Below are 14,302 nucleotides of genomic sequence, written 5' to 3' on the forward strand. Positions count from 1 at the left end.
TAACCAGCAATTTTATTGTCATCTGCACCTCTCTAATATTGGTCTACTTATGAAAACACTATTGACCACAAAAAGTGTTACACCATTAAGAATTCCTGTTCTCCTGCCATTAACAGCAACAATAAATAAATAATTAGTGTACATTTTTTATGTTATGGGCCTGTAATAATTATTTTCCAAAACTAATAGATGTAGTAAACACATTCACAAATTACACCCAAATTAAGGGAGCAATCTATGCATTTTTGTGGTATTTTCGTAGTACACTCCTTCAACCTGGAAAGTGATCACAGCAAAATGCTGGTGGATCATGTGATTTCATACATTATCAGTTGATAAAATATCTAACAAATGAGCTTCCAGTGACAAAATCAACAACTACTTTACCATACAGAAAACATGAATATGCTGTTAAACGTTTGATCATATGTGGTACATTGGCATGTAGCACTAGTAGTATATGGAACGAATGATGTTATTTAGGCATATAGGCACGTCATAATTTACAATGATGTCACACAGTAGTGGAAGAAATTGTGTTGATTGCGACCTTCTAGCATCAGTTTGGACGATTGTACATGATGAGCAGTAGCTGACAGAGAATGTATGCAGTCTTGACTACGATGACTGATTTGACATTCTAAATGACAATATCTTCCACATGATAGTTTTGCTTAACCAAAGTCATAACCCTCCTTTCACCCAAGTTCATAACATTTTTGTCAATATTAATGCAGCAACATATAAACACAATTTTAAGCCTTTTTCATCACACAAGCAAACTGTGTGTGGTATTGCAGTATTGCACGCCCATCTATCAAGCTTATTGCCAACATAATATATATGTGATGATCAGCTGTCAGATATACATGAATATCTTCAAGAATTCAGTTAGAAGTAAATTATAGACTCAAGCTAATAGAAAACAGAAATGAAAAGTCTGGAAACTGGCCTGTCATCTGTGTACTTCAGAACCGCTATTAGCTTTGGAAAAATACTCTTCTTGGTAGTAGTGGGTTAGTTTGAAATTTTAAGCATTTATCCATAACATTATTAGTGATTAGTTACTTATGTGCTTTTGATTTCTAATAATGATGTAGGATCTGTCGTGGTTGGTGAATACATGTATTCAAGTTTACTCTACACTTTTTGACAGTTCTTTACACTAAAATTTTATTTCTCTGTATGCGGTCCAAGCATATTCTTATGAACCATTCTTTGCTTTAAAACAGTTTGTTTGCATTTCCAAATAATAGTTTCATTAGAAGATTGGAGCCCTCAGGCCATGTTGGTCAAGAGCCATTGTTGTTTTTCCAGATCACTTGTATTAATCACAGTCAATGGAAGCTGCTTCTGGAACAGCGTACCACGGGATACACTTGGCCTGTTGACAGTGCCAGTCATGCCAAGCCATACAGCACCAGCAGTCAGTGTCAGTGTATGTTGAATTTGTTTGTATACTGTCATATTTTTTAATATATAAAACTGAAATTCCATAATTTCCATTACTGGGCACACACATCTTTTTCTACATCTCCAAGGTAAGTCACCAACACATTCTAGCTTCACACTTTGATTCATCTTTTATATGGCTTCCCAAAACAATATCAGTTGCATATTCTAAGAAGATGCTTAGTGCAATAGTTAATGGGAGTAGCTGTAATGATTGAAACCGAATAGCCTCAATTGACAGTGACAGCTTTCTCAGTGCTGCCAACATAATCTACCTTAGCTAGCAGACAACACTGTGTTCAGTTTGTCACTGTACACATAAACAAAACTATATTATTAAGAACAGCAACATTATTGAGTCAGGCCTTAGTGCCCGGAGATGACAGTGATGTGTGTGTGAACTGTGCATGTGTGCATATATGTGTGTTTTGTTTTGTCTATGTTTGATGAATGACAAAGTCTGACAGCTGAATAATAAGTAACAGTCTTCTCCATTGTGTCAGTGTGCCATTCATTGCCTCATCAATGTGGTGAGTAGCAGTCTGTCCTTTTCATATTTATTTTCCATTGTTTCAACTGTACTGTTACAATTAATAATGGAAAGTGATGACCTTTATTTATGATAATGGTCACAGAGCCAAGTTAACAGGAAAGCAATATGTCTATAACCATCTCAGCATACTAGCAAAACAGTATTGAAAGCTAAGGTTAGTAGCAAGTGGAAAAAAAGAATATAAGTTCAATGTTTTAGACAGACAGACACACACACACACACACACACACACACACACACACACACACACACATACACACTATTTTTCAACTTCTATTGAAACCAGTCACTGCCCCAAGAGTTTTCTTACAGTTTACAGTTAGTATCTGGTCATCATCCAATCTTCCTAAGTGGTTTACTTGTTTATGCATGTGCGTGCGTGCACGTGTGTGTGTGTGTGTGTGTGTGTGTGTGTGTGTGTGTGTGTGTGAGCAGGGGTTTGTGTTTGAGTTTGTGAACCAGTGCATTAACGCATACAGCCTGCTAAAATTAGTTAATAATATTTTGTCTGTTATCACTGACAATAAAGACACTCAGAATAGCGATGTCAAGTGAAATAAATTTTATTCTGTTTAAGAAGTGTTTTATGTCAGCTAAATTATTGTATTTTATGGACTATAAGATGCTGCAGACTGTAAGACACATCTTAATTTTCAAGCAAGTTTTTTTTTTTAAAGAATAACATTTTTACTATTTTTGTTATTAGATTGCTAAGCTAGACTAAAAAAAAGCTTAGTTTATAAAACTGAACTGCCTTTTAAAATCCCTGAAAATCATCATCTTTTAATTTTGGCCACATTGCATTCAGTCCTCTATTTTCACATGTAGTCTTCCTCATTTCTTCTTTACTAGCCTGCCAATCGTGAATGGTTATTTCTGTTGATGGAGGGCTGAAATGGTGCTCAGCTGCTCTGTTTCCATGTTCTTCTGCATATGCTAATACTTTCAATTTATAATTAACATCACATTAATACTTTTTACTTTTTACCATTATGAATTTAGCTACTAACAAAATATTGTACTGTTACCGATAACACAAATCACTTTCAGTTCAAGTTCACTGGTACTGTAGACTGCAATAACGCATCATACGTTAGACAGTGTTGTGGATTCGTGATGGCAGTACAGGAAGGAAACAGTGCTAGTAAGCTTGTGAATCACCGCAATGCATCTTTGTTGCATTGGTGTGCTGCTACTGCCAGTTGAATCCATTGTTGCCAGGTAGAGATAGATTGGCCATTTTTAAGACTGGTGAGAATTTTGAATCAAGCTCTGGACATTTTTATACTAATTTTGAGTATAAGAGCACATGAATTTTGGAGGCAATGTTTTGAAGAAAAAATTGTGTCTTATATTTCATAAAATATGGTACTGGTAGAATATTGAATATAACATTCTATTTGTTATTTATTTTGCAGCTACAATAGTCGAGTCTGATGCAAATGGAAAAAGTCTTCCCAGATCACGTCTCCAGGGACTGAAACAGTTATCAGTTGAGAAATTGACCAGCATTCGCAACAAATTGGTTGAGACACGATCACGAGGGATAGCTGTAGTGCAGCATGTACGGAGAGGTGACAACACTTTGTTATTCTCATGGTTTGTGTTGTTCAGTGTTCCCTGGTAGAATGTAATACTTCATTGCTGAAAGAAGGAAGAATTATTGATTTTGAGCTTTGTCATTTCTTGTGTACAAAGCTGTGCCGCAGCAACAGATACAGACATTTGCAGGAAAGATGACACTGGTGCCGTCTGAGCGGAGTATTCTTTCATCCAGCATAAGAAATGATTAAGGGATCCTCTTTTCAAAAATTTATGGCACTTTTTTATGTATGTCTGTATCTGCTACCACTCAGTGCATAGTGTAATTAGTAAAATTATTTCATCATAATTTCATTTTGAAAATCAGTTTTTTTTTTATCTGTGTGGATGTTTTAAAAACTATTTCATTGTTTAGCCATTATTTTAGAATTACTTACCCCAAGGTGCTCATTTTCTAATGTTAAGTTCTGGTTTCTGTAAAGAAGGTGAGACTCTGTTGGAGGTGAGACTCCATTCATGCAGAAATGTTGGTATCGCTAAACAAACACTGTTGTGTGCCTAAGGTCCGTTACACGGTTTCTTTATTCAGTGTCTCTTTGGGGGTTTTGTGTGTCAAGTTTTCTGCATATTTTTGCAAACAGAATCTCATTTGTCCTTAATGGACCCTTTCCAGATCTTTTCGTTTCAGAACACTGTGAAGTGAACACTGATAACTGAACCTCGAATTTCCATGTCAGGAACCATGATACTAACCTCCAGACCCCGAAGGCAGACATGCCAGTAATGCCATAATATTTTCATGCCTCAGTTATAAGGTCTACACAATCAGAGGACTTAACAAAGTCACAGAAAAGGCAACAGGATAATTTTTCTTGTTTTAGCCTTTGCAGGACTTGTTTTGAGAGATCATAATTTGCTTTCTCTGTGTAGAATACTTTGCAGAAGCAAGACTCAGAGGAAGTTGACAAATTATGCTGAGAATAGTGGATACTATTTTTATTATATGCTGCTCTCTTTGGAAAGACTGCAAGAAGTGGGGTGGATATATAATTGTAGATTGTTTCCTTGTTACCATTATCATAAATTGGTGTTAGTACTGCATGGTGCAGTCTCCAAGGAAATCTGTCTTGCATCATTGATTGGAAGTAAAAAGAAAATGAACAGAGATTTGGGGGAAGAGGCGGGAGGAGGGAGGGATGGGTTATTATTATGAAAGTAGCAAAAGATTGTAATTACTAAAAATATTGCTATACTTGAAACTTCTTTCCAGATTAAAACTGTGTGCTGTACGAGGCTCAGACCTGGGATCTATTGCCTTTCATAGGCTACAGCTCTACCGACTGAGCTGTCCAAGCACGGCTTGTGACCCACCCTCGCAGCTGTACTTCTGTCGGTACCTCATATGCCAGCAAGTGCACACTCCAGCACAGAGTGAAATTTAATTCTGGAAACAAACTGCTAGGCTGTGGCTAAGCCATGTCTCCACAATATCCTTTCTTCCAGGAATATTAGTTCCCCATGATATGCAGGAGAACTTCATGAAATTTGGAAGATGGGAGATGAGGCACTGGCAGAAGTAAAGCTGTGATAGCAGCTTGTGTATCATGCCTGGATAGCTCAGTCGGTAGAGCACTTGTCCATGAGAAATCTAGATGCATTGTTCAGGCACCAGTCAGATAAGAAGAAACAGTTGGTAGTTTTTGGAGAGTTAAATGTAGATTTTTTGAAAAGATACAGACAATAAATATGAACTGGAAATATTATTTGGGTATTCCAATCTAATTTCAATAGTCAGTTTTTCAACTCGCATGCAGCAAGATAGTAGGGCCCTGATGGATAATTTTTTTACTGTGCTGAGACTTAAACAATGTGCTCCCAATTGTTAATGGACTAATTGATTGGAGTAAATGATATAACACCTTACAGGTTCACACAAAGAAGTGAAGCTTATTACAGTACACAACATTTTAGAGTAAGTTAAAAAGAGGTGGTATGGGATGAGGTATATATAAAAAGAGATGCTAATGTTATTATAATGTAAATAAGAGATTCAATTTATTTGATAGTAAATTTGTGTCAGTATTTGAAAGTTGCTATCCTAAAAAGTTATCCAGAATATCCATTTAAAAAAATACCAAGTAAGCTATGGATAGAAAAGGGAATTAAAATATTTTGGAAGAGGAAGAAGAATATTTTTATAAAGGCCAGAATAATTCGAGATCTGACATTACTTGCATACTAAAAAAAAAGAATACTATAATATTTTAGGGAAAGTCCTTAAAATGTCAAAAAGTATGTACATCTTGACATAAAATAATAATGCACATAATAAGATTAAAATCATTTGGGGTATTGGCAGATGGGAGACAGGACATCAAGTCAGTGTACCAGCTATTGTAACAATTAAACTAAATGACAATGCTGTGTCTAATAATTCACAAGTTGCAAGTATTTTTAACATACAGTGTCTAAATGTAGCAGAAAAAATAGGATTAAGTGGTTCAGTTGAAGAAGCAAGAGAATATCTTAAAAATATCATTCCACAAAACTTTAAAGAGCTAGAAGTAGTACTAACATCATTCACTGTTGTTAATAGAATTATAAACATAACAGTAAAAAAGAAAGAATGACAAAAGCTTGTATCATCTTGATGGAATTTCAAACAGAATTCTGAAAAAGTTATTCTAACTTAATGTCTTAGTGAAAAATGTAATGCATCATTGGTGCAGGGAATGTTTCCAGACTGATTAAAATAAGAATTGTGAAACCTCTTGACGGAAATATGACAAGAAAGACAGAAATAATTGTCATCCTGGTTTTTGACTCACATCTTTTTCTAAAATATTCCAAAAAGTAATGTTTTCAAGACTAGTCTCACATTTAAGCAGGAACAATTTACTTATCAAATCACTGTTTACATTCCAGAAGGGTTACACCACTGAGAATGTTATTTTTCATTCAATCACCGAATATTACAAACCTTAAATAATAAAATAGTGCCAGTTTGTATTTTTTGTGATCTTTCCAAGACAACTGATTATGTAGGTCATATTACTGTCATAGAAAAATGTAAGTTTTATGGAACTAATGGCTTTACTCACACTGGTTTGAATCATACTTAACAAACAGAATGCAAAAAGTTGTGCTGAATAATTCAAACAATGTTGAAAGGGTAGAAAATTTTAGCGACTGGGGAGAAACCAGAAAGGGAGGCCGACAGTGTTCAATTTTCGGTTGGCTCCTATACCTTAACGTATGTGAATAACCTTCTACTTAATTTTCAACAACCAGATGCTGCAGACTGTACTAGTGTTATAAAAAATCTCAAAACAACAGAAGAGATCGTTAATGATGTTTTTCAAAGAATTATTAAGTGGTTCTCTGAAAATGAGTTTTTCCTAAATTTTGAAAAAGAGGAGAAAAAAGCACTGTATTCAGTTCTATACAGCAAATAGAGTAATATCAACAACTGAAGTAGCACATGACAGGAATCAGTAGTAAATAGAGTAGAATGCTTCAAATTTTTGGCTGTGTGTAGTAATGAAAACTTGAACTGGAAGAAGCATATTACCGATTGTCTCAAACAGTTAAGTTCAGCTACTTTTGCTGTTCATATAATTGCTAGCCTTGGAAACAAGTGAATCAAATCCTGACATATTTTGCATATTTCCACTCAATAGTGTTTTGTGGAATAACTTATCACTTAGAAAGAAAATATTTATTGCACAAAATTAAACAGTAAGGATAATATGTTATGGTCACCTGCATTCGTCATGTTGGTGCCTTTCCAAGGAGTTAGGCATTTTTAGTGGACTGTCACAATACAGGTATTCACTAATGAAATTCATCATAAATAATCCATCACAATAGAGTGAAAAATGACCTTTATAACCCATTATTAAAGTTTCAGTGGCTCAGCAACAAAAATTTTTAATCATTTGGCCAACATAAAAGACCAGTAAAGCAGATTTGAGATCTAAGCTACATTCGTTTCTTCTAGACCCGTGTTCCATGGATGAATTTCTATTAAATACTAGCCCTTCTTTTTTTTTTTTTTTTTTAAAAAAAAAAAAAAAAAAAAAAAAACAAAAACGTGTAGTTTCATGAGTAAAATTAAAAAAAATAATATGTTTAAATCAGTTAACATGAATCATGTGTACGTACCTGTAATCTGACTCGTTCCTCACCATTTTGATAAAAGAAGTCTTCAATTGATCTATGACAAGATGCTCAAGTTTGAGTCCTGGTCTTGCACACAGTTTTAATCTTCCAGAAAGTTTCAGGTTGGTGCACAGTCCTCTGCAGAGTGAAAATTCATTCTGAAAACAGTCCCCTAGACTGTGGTTAAGCTATGTTTCACACACACACACACACACACACACACACACACACACACACACAAGCACTACTCACATGCACATAACCACTGTCTCTGGTCATTGAGGCTGCCCTCAGCCAAAGACACTGATAATGTGCGTGTGAGTTGTCCTTCTGTGTGTGTGTGTGTGTGTGTGTGTGTGTGTGTGTGTGTGTGTGTGTGTGTGTGTCTTGTACTTTAGAAGAAGGCCTTTCGCTGAAAGCTCAGATGTACAGCAGTCTTTTTGTTAATTCCCTCGGGTGCAGCCACTATGAGGAACTAATTATTGCATTTAGCAAGCAATTTTTGTGTGTCATTATTTCTGAAGCTGATCTCATTTGTCTGATGGTTGTTATTAATTTTTTATTTAATGATATTCCATGTCATGTGTTAGCTTTATTCGTGACAACTTTTTTTACACTATTTACTTTATTGATAATGGAGTGGAAAATACTCCTGAATTATGTGGAGCTCTTGTTTCTTGGCACAACGTTCTTCAGTCCCAAATTCAAATTTTGATTGCTATGTGCTTCAGTTTTGCTCTTGTCAGTATTACAGGGTATATGTGCCCCAGGACAACAGGAAATAGGGGAAGAAACACAGGAATTTTTTCATCCAGGAAAAATTAGGGGAAAAAACCAGACTTTTTTTTAGAATTCTGGGTATTTTTCATCGTTTTAGTTTTCAGTTGAATTTTTGTAATTTCATTGATACAAACCGATATTGTAACAAAGAATCTTACTTCACTGTAAAATAATGTGAATGGTGGTTTTAGATTTGTTACTTTCAAAGTAAATTTCATTTTGAAACTTCCTGGCAGATTAAAACTGTGTGCCCGACTGAGACTCGAACTCGGGACCTTTGCCTTTCGCTTGCAAGTGCTCTACCATCTGAGCTACCGAAGCACAACTCACGCCCGGTCTTACAGCTTTACTTCTGCCAGTATCTCGTCTCCTACCTTCCAAACTTTCGTTTTATGCAAGATGAATTATGTTATGTGTGAGAATGTGTGATGACTTTCTTAAATCGTGGAGCATTTGAATCTCATTCAAAACTTAACACTTTGAGAACCAACCACTTAAAAAAAATTTGAAGCCAGAAGACCGCCCATTAATGCGATTATTTGAAAGTTACCAGCACACTTGTGTTTGATATATTTTAAAGGATAACACACATTATAACAGACCAAGCTTCAAGATTAATTTTTAATATTTATTTTTGTTTTTTCATACATTACAAATTATGCAATAATGATGGAAAAAAGTATAATTAACCTTAAAAACCGTAAGACGTGATTTCTTGAGCAATTTCACACATAACTGGCTTTTCTATAGAAAAGTCGAAGAGCTCACCAAGACATTTACTCAGCCAGGTAAACCATGAAATGTCTGGTGGACAGCAGTGAAATTTACAGTCATGTTTCTCAGAAATATTCAGCTGCTTTTAATTTGAGCTGTCCTCTTAGGATCCTTCCTAATCACATCCTCTGAAAGACCAGTAAAAAATTTTTGATGATCAATATTATATGTGAAAGCGTAGCTTTCCTATAGCTTTACGTATGTAAATTAATTTAAACTGTAACTTTTCCTAGTCATGTGTTCGTGCTATTTAATAGTTATGTTGGTATTGGCCGACTACATCACATCCTATGCTCTGCGTATCTTCTGTCATTGGCTGGCAAGTCATGTGACATGAGCTACGGTTGGCTAACAAAAGTGCATCACAATCTCGATTTCAGTGTTTGAAAGCTACTGTGCTGTATTTGGTGGAATTCGTATTTGTACTTTCATAGTACAAAAATATGCAGTGTACATGTTGTTGCCCATCAAAGGTCATTGTTTGCAGCTCGTGGTCTAGTGGCTGGCATTGCTGCCTCTGGATCACAGGGTCATGGGTTCGATTCCCGGCCGGGTTGGGAATTTTCTCTGCTCGGGAACTGGATGTTTGTGTTTTCCCCATCATCATCATCATTATCATCGTCATTCATGACAGTGGATAAATTGGACTGAGTAAAGAAATTGGACTGAGTAAAGAAATTGGACTGAGTAAAGAAATTGGACTGAGTAAAGAAATTGGACTGAGTAAAGAAATTGGACTGTGTAAAGAAATTGGACTGTGTGAAAAATTGGGACTTTGTATGGGCGCTGATGACCACGCAGTTGAGTGTCCAACTAAACCAATCATCATCATCATCATCATCATCATCAAAGATCTTTCCAAAATGCATTATTTTTTGCTGGGTTTCATTATCATAAGTGCCGGTAAGTTCCACACCAGTGTATAAAATCTTTATCAGTCAAAGGATATGTAAGTTTTACAACTACAAAGTGAAGTATATTGTCATGTAACACTATAAATGTGCTGTCACTCAGGGTATAGTGTATTTTCACCCAGGAAAAAGTGTATTTTCACCTGGGAAAAGGTGTATTTTTAACCAGGAAATGTGGGAAAAGTCTGGAATTTTTTTTCTTGTCCACATATATACCCTGTGTTAGAAAAAGCAAGAATTAAAAATCTGTAGAAGTATATTTAGAAAGGTCTTAACTTTTCTTGTACAATGTCTAATTTGTAAATACCTTTGAATTATTCTTCCTTTAGCTTCTCTTTAAATGTAATCAAACCCTGAGTTATGATTTTATTGTATAGTATTTTTCTTTTGCTGCCGAACAAGATTTGTACTGAAAGGTTAGAGTATTACTGATTTACCAGTGTTCTTAAACATGGTTATGACATGAATTTGCTAAAGGAGAAGGGAATGACTGATAGAAGCCAGTCTGGGGCACGATCATTTTGGGTTTCAAAGAAATGTAAAAATACTCAAGATAATAGTGACTATGGAGTGGTGTCAGTGTAGTGAAGTTGCTTATATTCTTTGGAAATGAACCTAACCACTGTCAGTATTAGTCACATAGTTAGATTTAATTCAGTATTCAGTAACAGTTTGCTAAGGTTTTTATTAGCCTGGTTCATCTTTCACTCATAGTTCAAGAGCCTGCCGACTACTCAAGTAGATAATCTGAAAATAGTCACAAAACATTGCCTGTCATCTTCAGTCTGCTCATTGACATTCGAGCTCCACGTGCTTAAAAACAGTACTTTGACAGTAACATATGCTCTGTGGTAAACAATGTAAAATCAGTTCTTCTAAAAGAGTTTATATTATAATTCCTTATCGAAAGCAAAACCTTTTGCATCAGAATAACAGACAGTACCTGACACACTTCAGAAAGTCTACAATTTGTCCATGTTCATACATTGACAGAAACAAATTGCAACACCAAGAAGGAGTTGTGTACATAAATGGAAGTTGGTAGGCATGTTTTTACATCTGAAAGATGATGTCCATTAAAATTTCACACACGTCACATAAGAGTGGCACTGTGAGCACGCAAATTAGGTTTGCTTTAAATATATACTGTAATGGTCATGAGTATTAGTTACCTTTGAGATTGGATGTGGTGAGTTGATGTTAGTCAAGAATGCCTTTAAGGTGACAAAGGCAACATTATCAACACCTCACTGAGTTTGAATGAGGCCATGCAATAGGGCAACGAGAAGCTGGATGGCCATTCTGCAATATTGCAGTAATGCTTTGCAGGAATATAGCCACTGTGTGTGATTGCTGACAGTGATGGTCACGAGAATGTACGGTTGCAGGAGGATTGGACTCCATAAGGCCATGTGACAATAGTGAGAGGGGAGACTGTGTTCACTGTAAGGCTTTGGTGCATCGTACTGCATCTGCAGCACCAATTTTAGCAGCCATTTGGCACCACAGTGACACAACAAACTGTTACAAAATCATTGCTTCAATGACAGCTCCAAGCCAGATACCCTGTTGTGTGCATCCAGTGACCCCAGACCACTGCCACTTACGACTTCAGTGGTATCAAGTGAGAGATCATTGGAAGGCGGGGTGTAGGTCTGTTGTGTTTTCAGTTGAAAGCTGGTTCAGGCCTCGGTGCCAGTGATGGCTGTGTGTTGGTTAGGAGGAGGGCAGTGGAGGAGTTGCAACCAACCTTTCTGCATGCTACACACATTGCACCTATACCTGGAGTTATGGTCTGGGGTGCAGTTTTATATGGCAGCAGGAGCACTCCAATGGTTATCCCACACACCCTGATCCAGATTTGTAAATCAGTCTAGTGATTCAACCTGTTGTGCTGCATTCATGAAGAGCATTCCAGGGGTGTTTCCCAACAGGTTAACACACATTCCATTGTTGTAATCCAATATGCTGTACAGTGTGTGGACATGTTGCCTTGGCCTGCTTGATCACCAGATCTGTCTCCAGTTGAGCATATATGGGACATCGGACATAATCGAATGACAACTCCAGTGTCAACCACAAACAGCCTTAACCTAACTGACCCTGTATTGACTGACCAAGTGCAAAAAGCATAGAGCTCCATCCCACAAACTGACATCCAGCACCTGTACAACACAGTGCATGCACATTTGCATGTTTACATCCAACAGCCTGTTGGTTACATGGACTGGTTATTAATCTACTGCCATTTCACATTTGCAGTGGCTTATCTCATGCTTACATTAACCTGCGATCTTGCAGTGTTAATCACTTAAATATGTCACCTCGACAAATGTATTTCATTACTCTACAGTAATAATTTTTTGGTGTTGCAATTTGTTTTCCATCAGTGTATTTATGAATTATATTAATTATTAGCTGGTTAGTACAGTTATACTCATATGTAAGATATGTTAAAATACCAGGCTTTTTATATCACATTTAAACCTCATTCATACAGCCAATTTCACGAATTTCCGCAAAATGTGAACAATGTCTCGTCTGGTATACTGCATCTCTCAAACACAGCCATCGGTGGCAAACTGTTTTACTTCCTATCTCAAACAACTGAAATGATTTGTAACCTCGCACAGACTGACTGAAATCCTACACCAACAGGCTGCTTGTAATTCCATGGTAGGCTGCTTCTAGTGCTCCAGAACATATCAAACAATGCTCACAGTTGCAGATGGCAGAGGGAACACACAACTTTCTGACATAGTGCATTCAACTAGAACTTAAAAAAGTTCCTCTGCAAAACAGAAAATTTTATTTAGATTACAAAGAGGTGACAAAAGTCACAGTATATGTCCTAATATTGTGTTGGACCTCCTTTTGCTCAGCATCATGCAGCAACTTGTTGTGGCATGGACTCCACAAACCATTGGGAGTCCCCTGGAAAAATATTGAGCCACCCTGCCCCTATAGCCATCCGTAATTCCGAAAGTACTGCCAGTGCAAGACCTCTCAATTATGTTCCTTAAATGTTTGATGAGATTCATGTTGGGTGACATGAATGGCCAAATCATTCGCTCAAATTGTCCAGAATGTTCTTCAAACCAACGGCGAGCAGTTTTGGCCTGGTGACCTGGCGCATTGTTATGAAGTCCATAAATGACTGCAAGTGGTCTCCAAGTTGCTGAATGTACCCTTTCCAGCCAATGATCAGTTCAGTTGGACCAGAGGTCCCAGTCCATTCCGTGTAAACAAAGCCCACACCATTATGGAGCTACCACCAACTTGCACAGTGCCTTGTTGACAACTTGGGCCCATGGCTTTGTGAGTTGCGCACCACACTTGAACCCTACCATCAGCTCTTACCAACTGAAATTGGGATTCATCTAATGTGACTACAGTTTTCCACTCATCTGGGGTCCACCCGATAAAGTCACGAGCCCAGGAGTGGTGCTGCAGGAGATGTCATACTGTTAAAAAAGGCACTTGCATTGGTTGTCTGCTGTCACAGCCCATTAATGCCAAATTTCAGCACATCTCCCTACTGGATATATTCGTCATATGTCCCACACTGATTTGTGTGTGTTTTTTCACAGTGTTGCTTGTCTGTTAACACTGACAACTCCATGCAAACTTTGTTGCTCTTGATCATTAAGTGAAGGCCATCAGCCACTATGTTGTCCATAGTGAGAGGTAATGCCTGAAATTTGGTATTTTTGACACTGTGATTCTTGGAATATTGAATTCCCTAACGATTACTGAAATGGAATGTCCCATGTGTCCAGCTCCAATTGCCTTTCTGTGTTCGAAGTCTGTTAATTCCTGTCATGTGACCATAATCTCATCAGTTTTCACATGAATCATCAGAGTACAAATGACAGCTTCACCAATGCACTGTCCTTTTGTACCTTGTGTACGCAATACTACCATTATCTGTATATGTGCGTATCACTATCCTATAACTTTTGCCACCTCAGTGTATGGTTCTCCAAATAAGTTGAGTGGAGTTGAAGCCTCTTTTCAAATAAATACTGGCACTATGATTTTAAAGTGGAATTGGTTGTAGACTAATAAATATGAGACAGAACTTATCTTTGGGAAGTGAAATTTTTAGTACTGGTGTTACATAAACATA

General features: G+C 36.9%; 1 protein-coding gene across 1 annotated transcript in view; it reads left to right on the forward strand.

Moving 5' to 3' along the window:
- LOC124775860 overlaps positions 1–14,302 on the forward strand; it is a 416,537-nt gene that overhangs the window by 51,255 nt on the left and 350,980 nt on the right. The window contains exons 4-5 of the mRNA XM_047250694.1: positions 1,318–1,438; positions 3,424–3,579. Of these exons, the coding sequence (XP_047106650.1) occupies positions 1,318–1,438; positions 3,424–3,579 (277 nt within the window). The remainder of the gene's footprint in view (positions 1–1,317; positions 1,439–3,423; positions 3,580–14,302) is intronic.

The sequence above is a fragment of the Schistocerca piceifrons genome, chromosome 2, assembly GCF_021461385.2.
Source record: "Schistocerca piceifrons isolate TAMUIC-IGC-003096 chromosome 2, iqSchPice1.1, whole genome shotgun sequence".
NCBI classification, from domain to species: Eukaryota; Metazoa; Arthropoda; class Insecta; order Orthoptera; family Acrididae; genus Schistocerca; species Schistocerca piceifrons.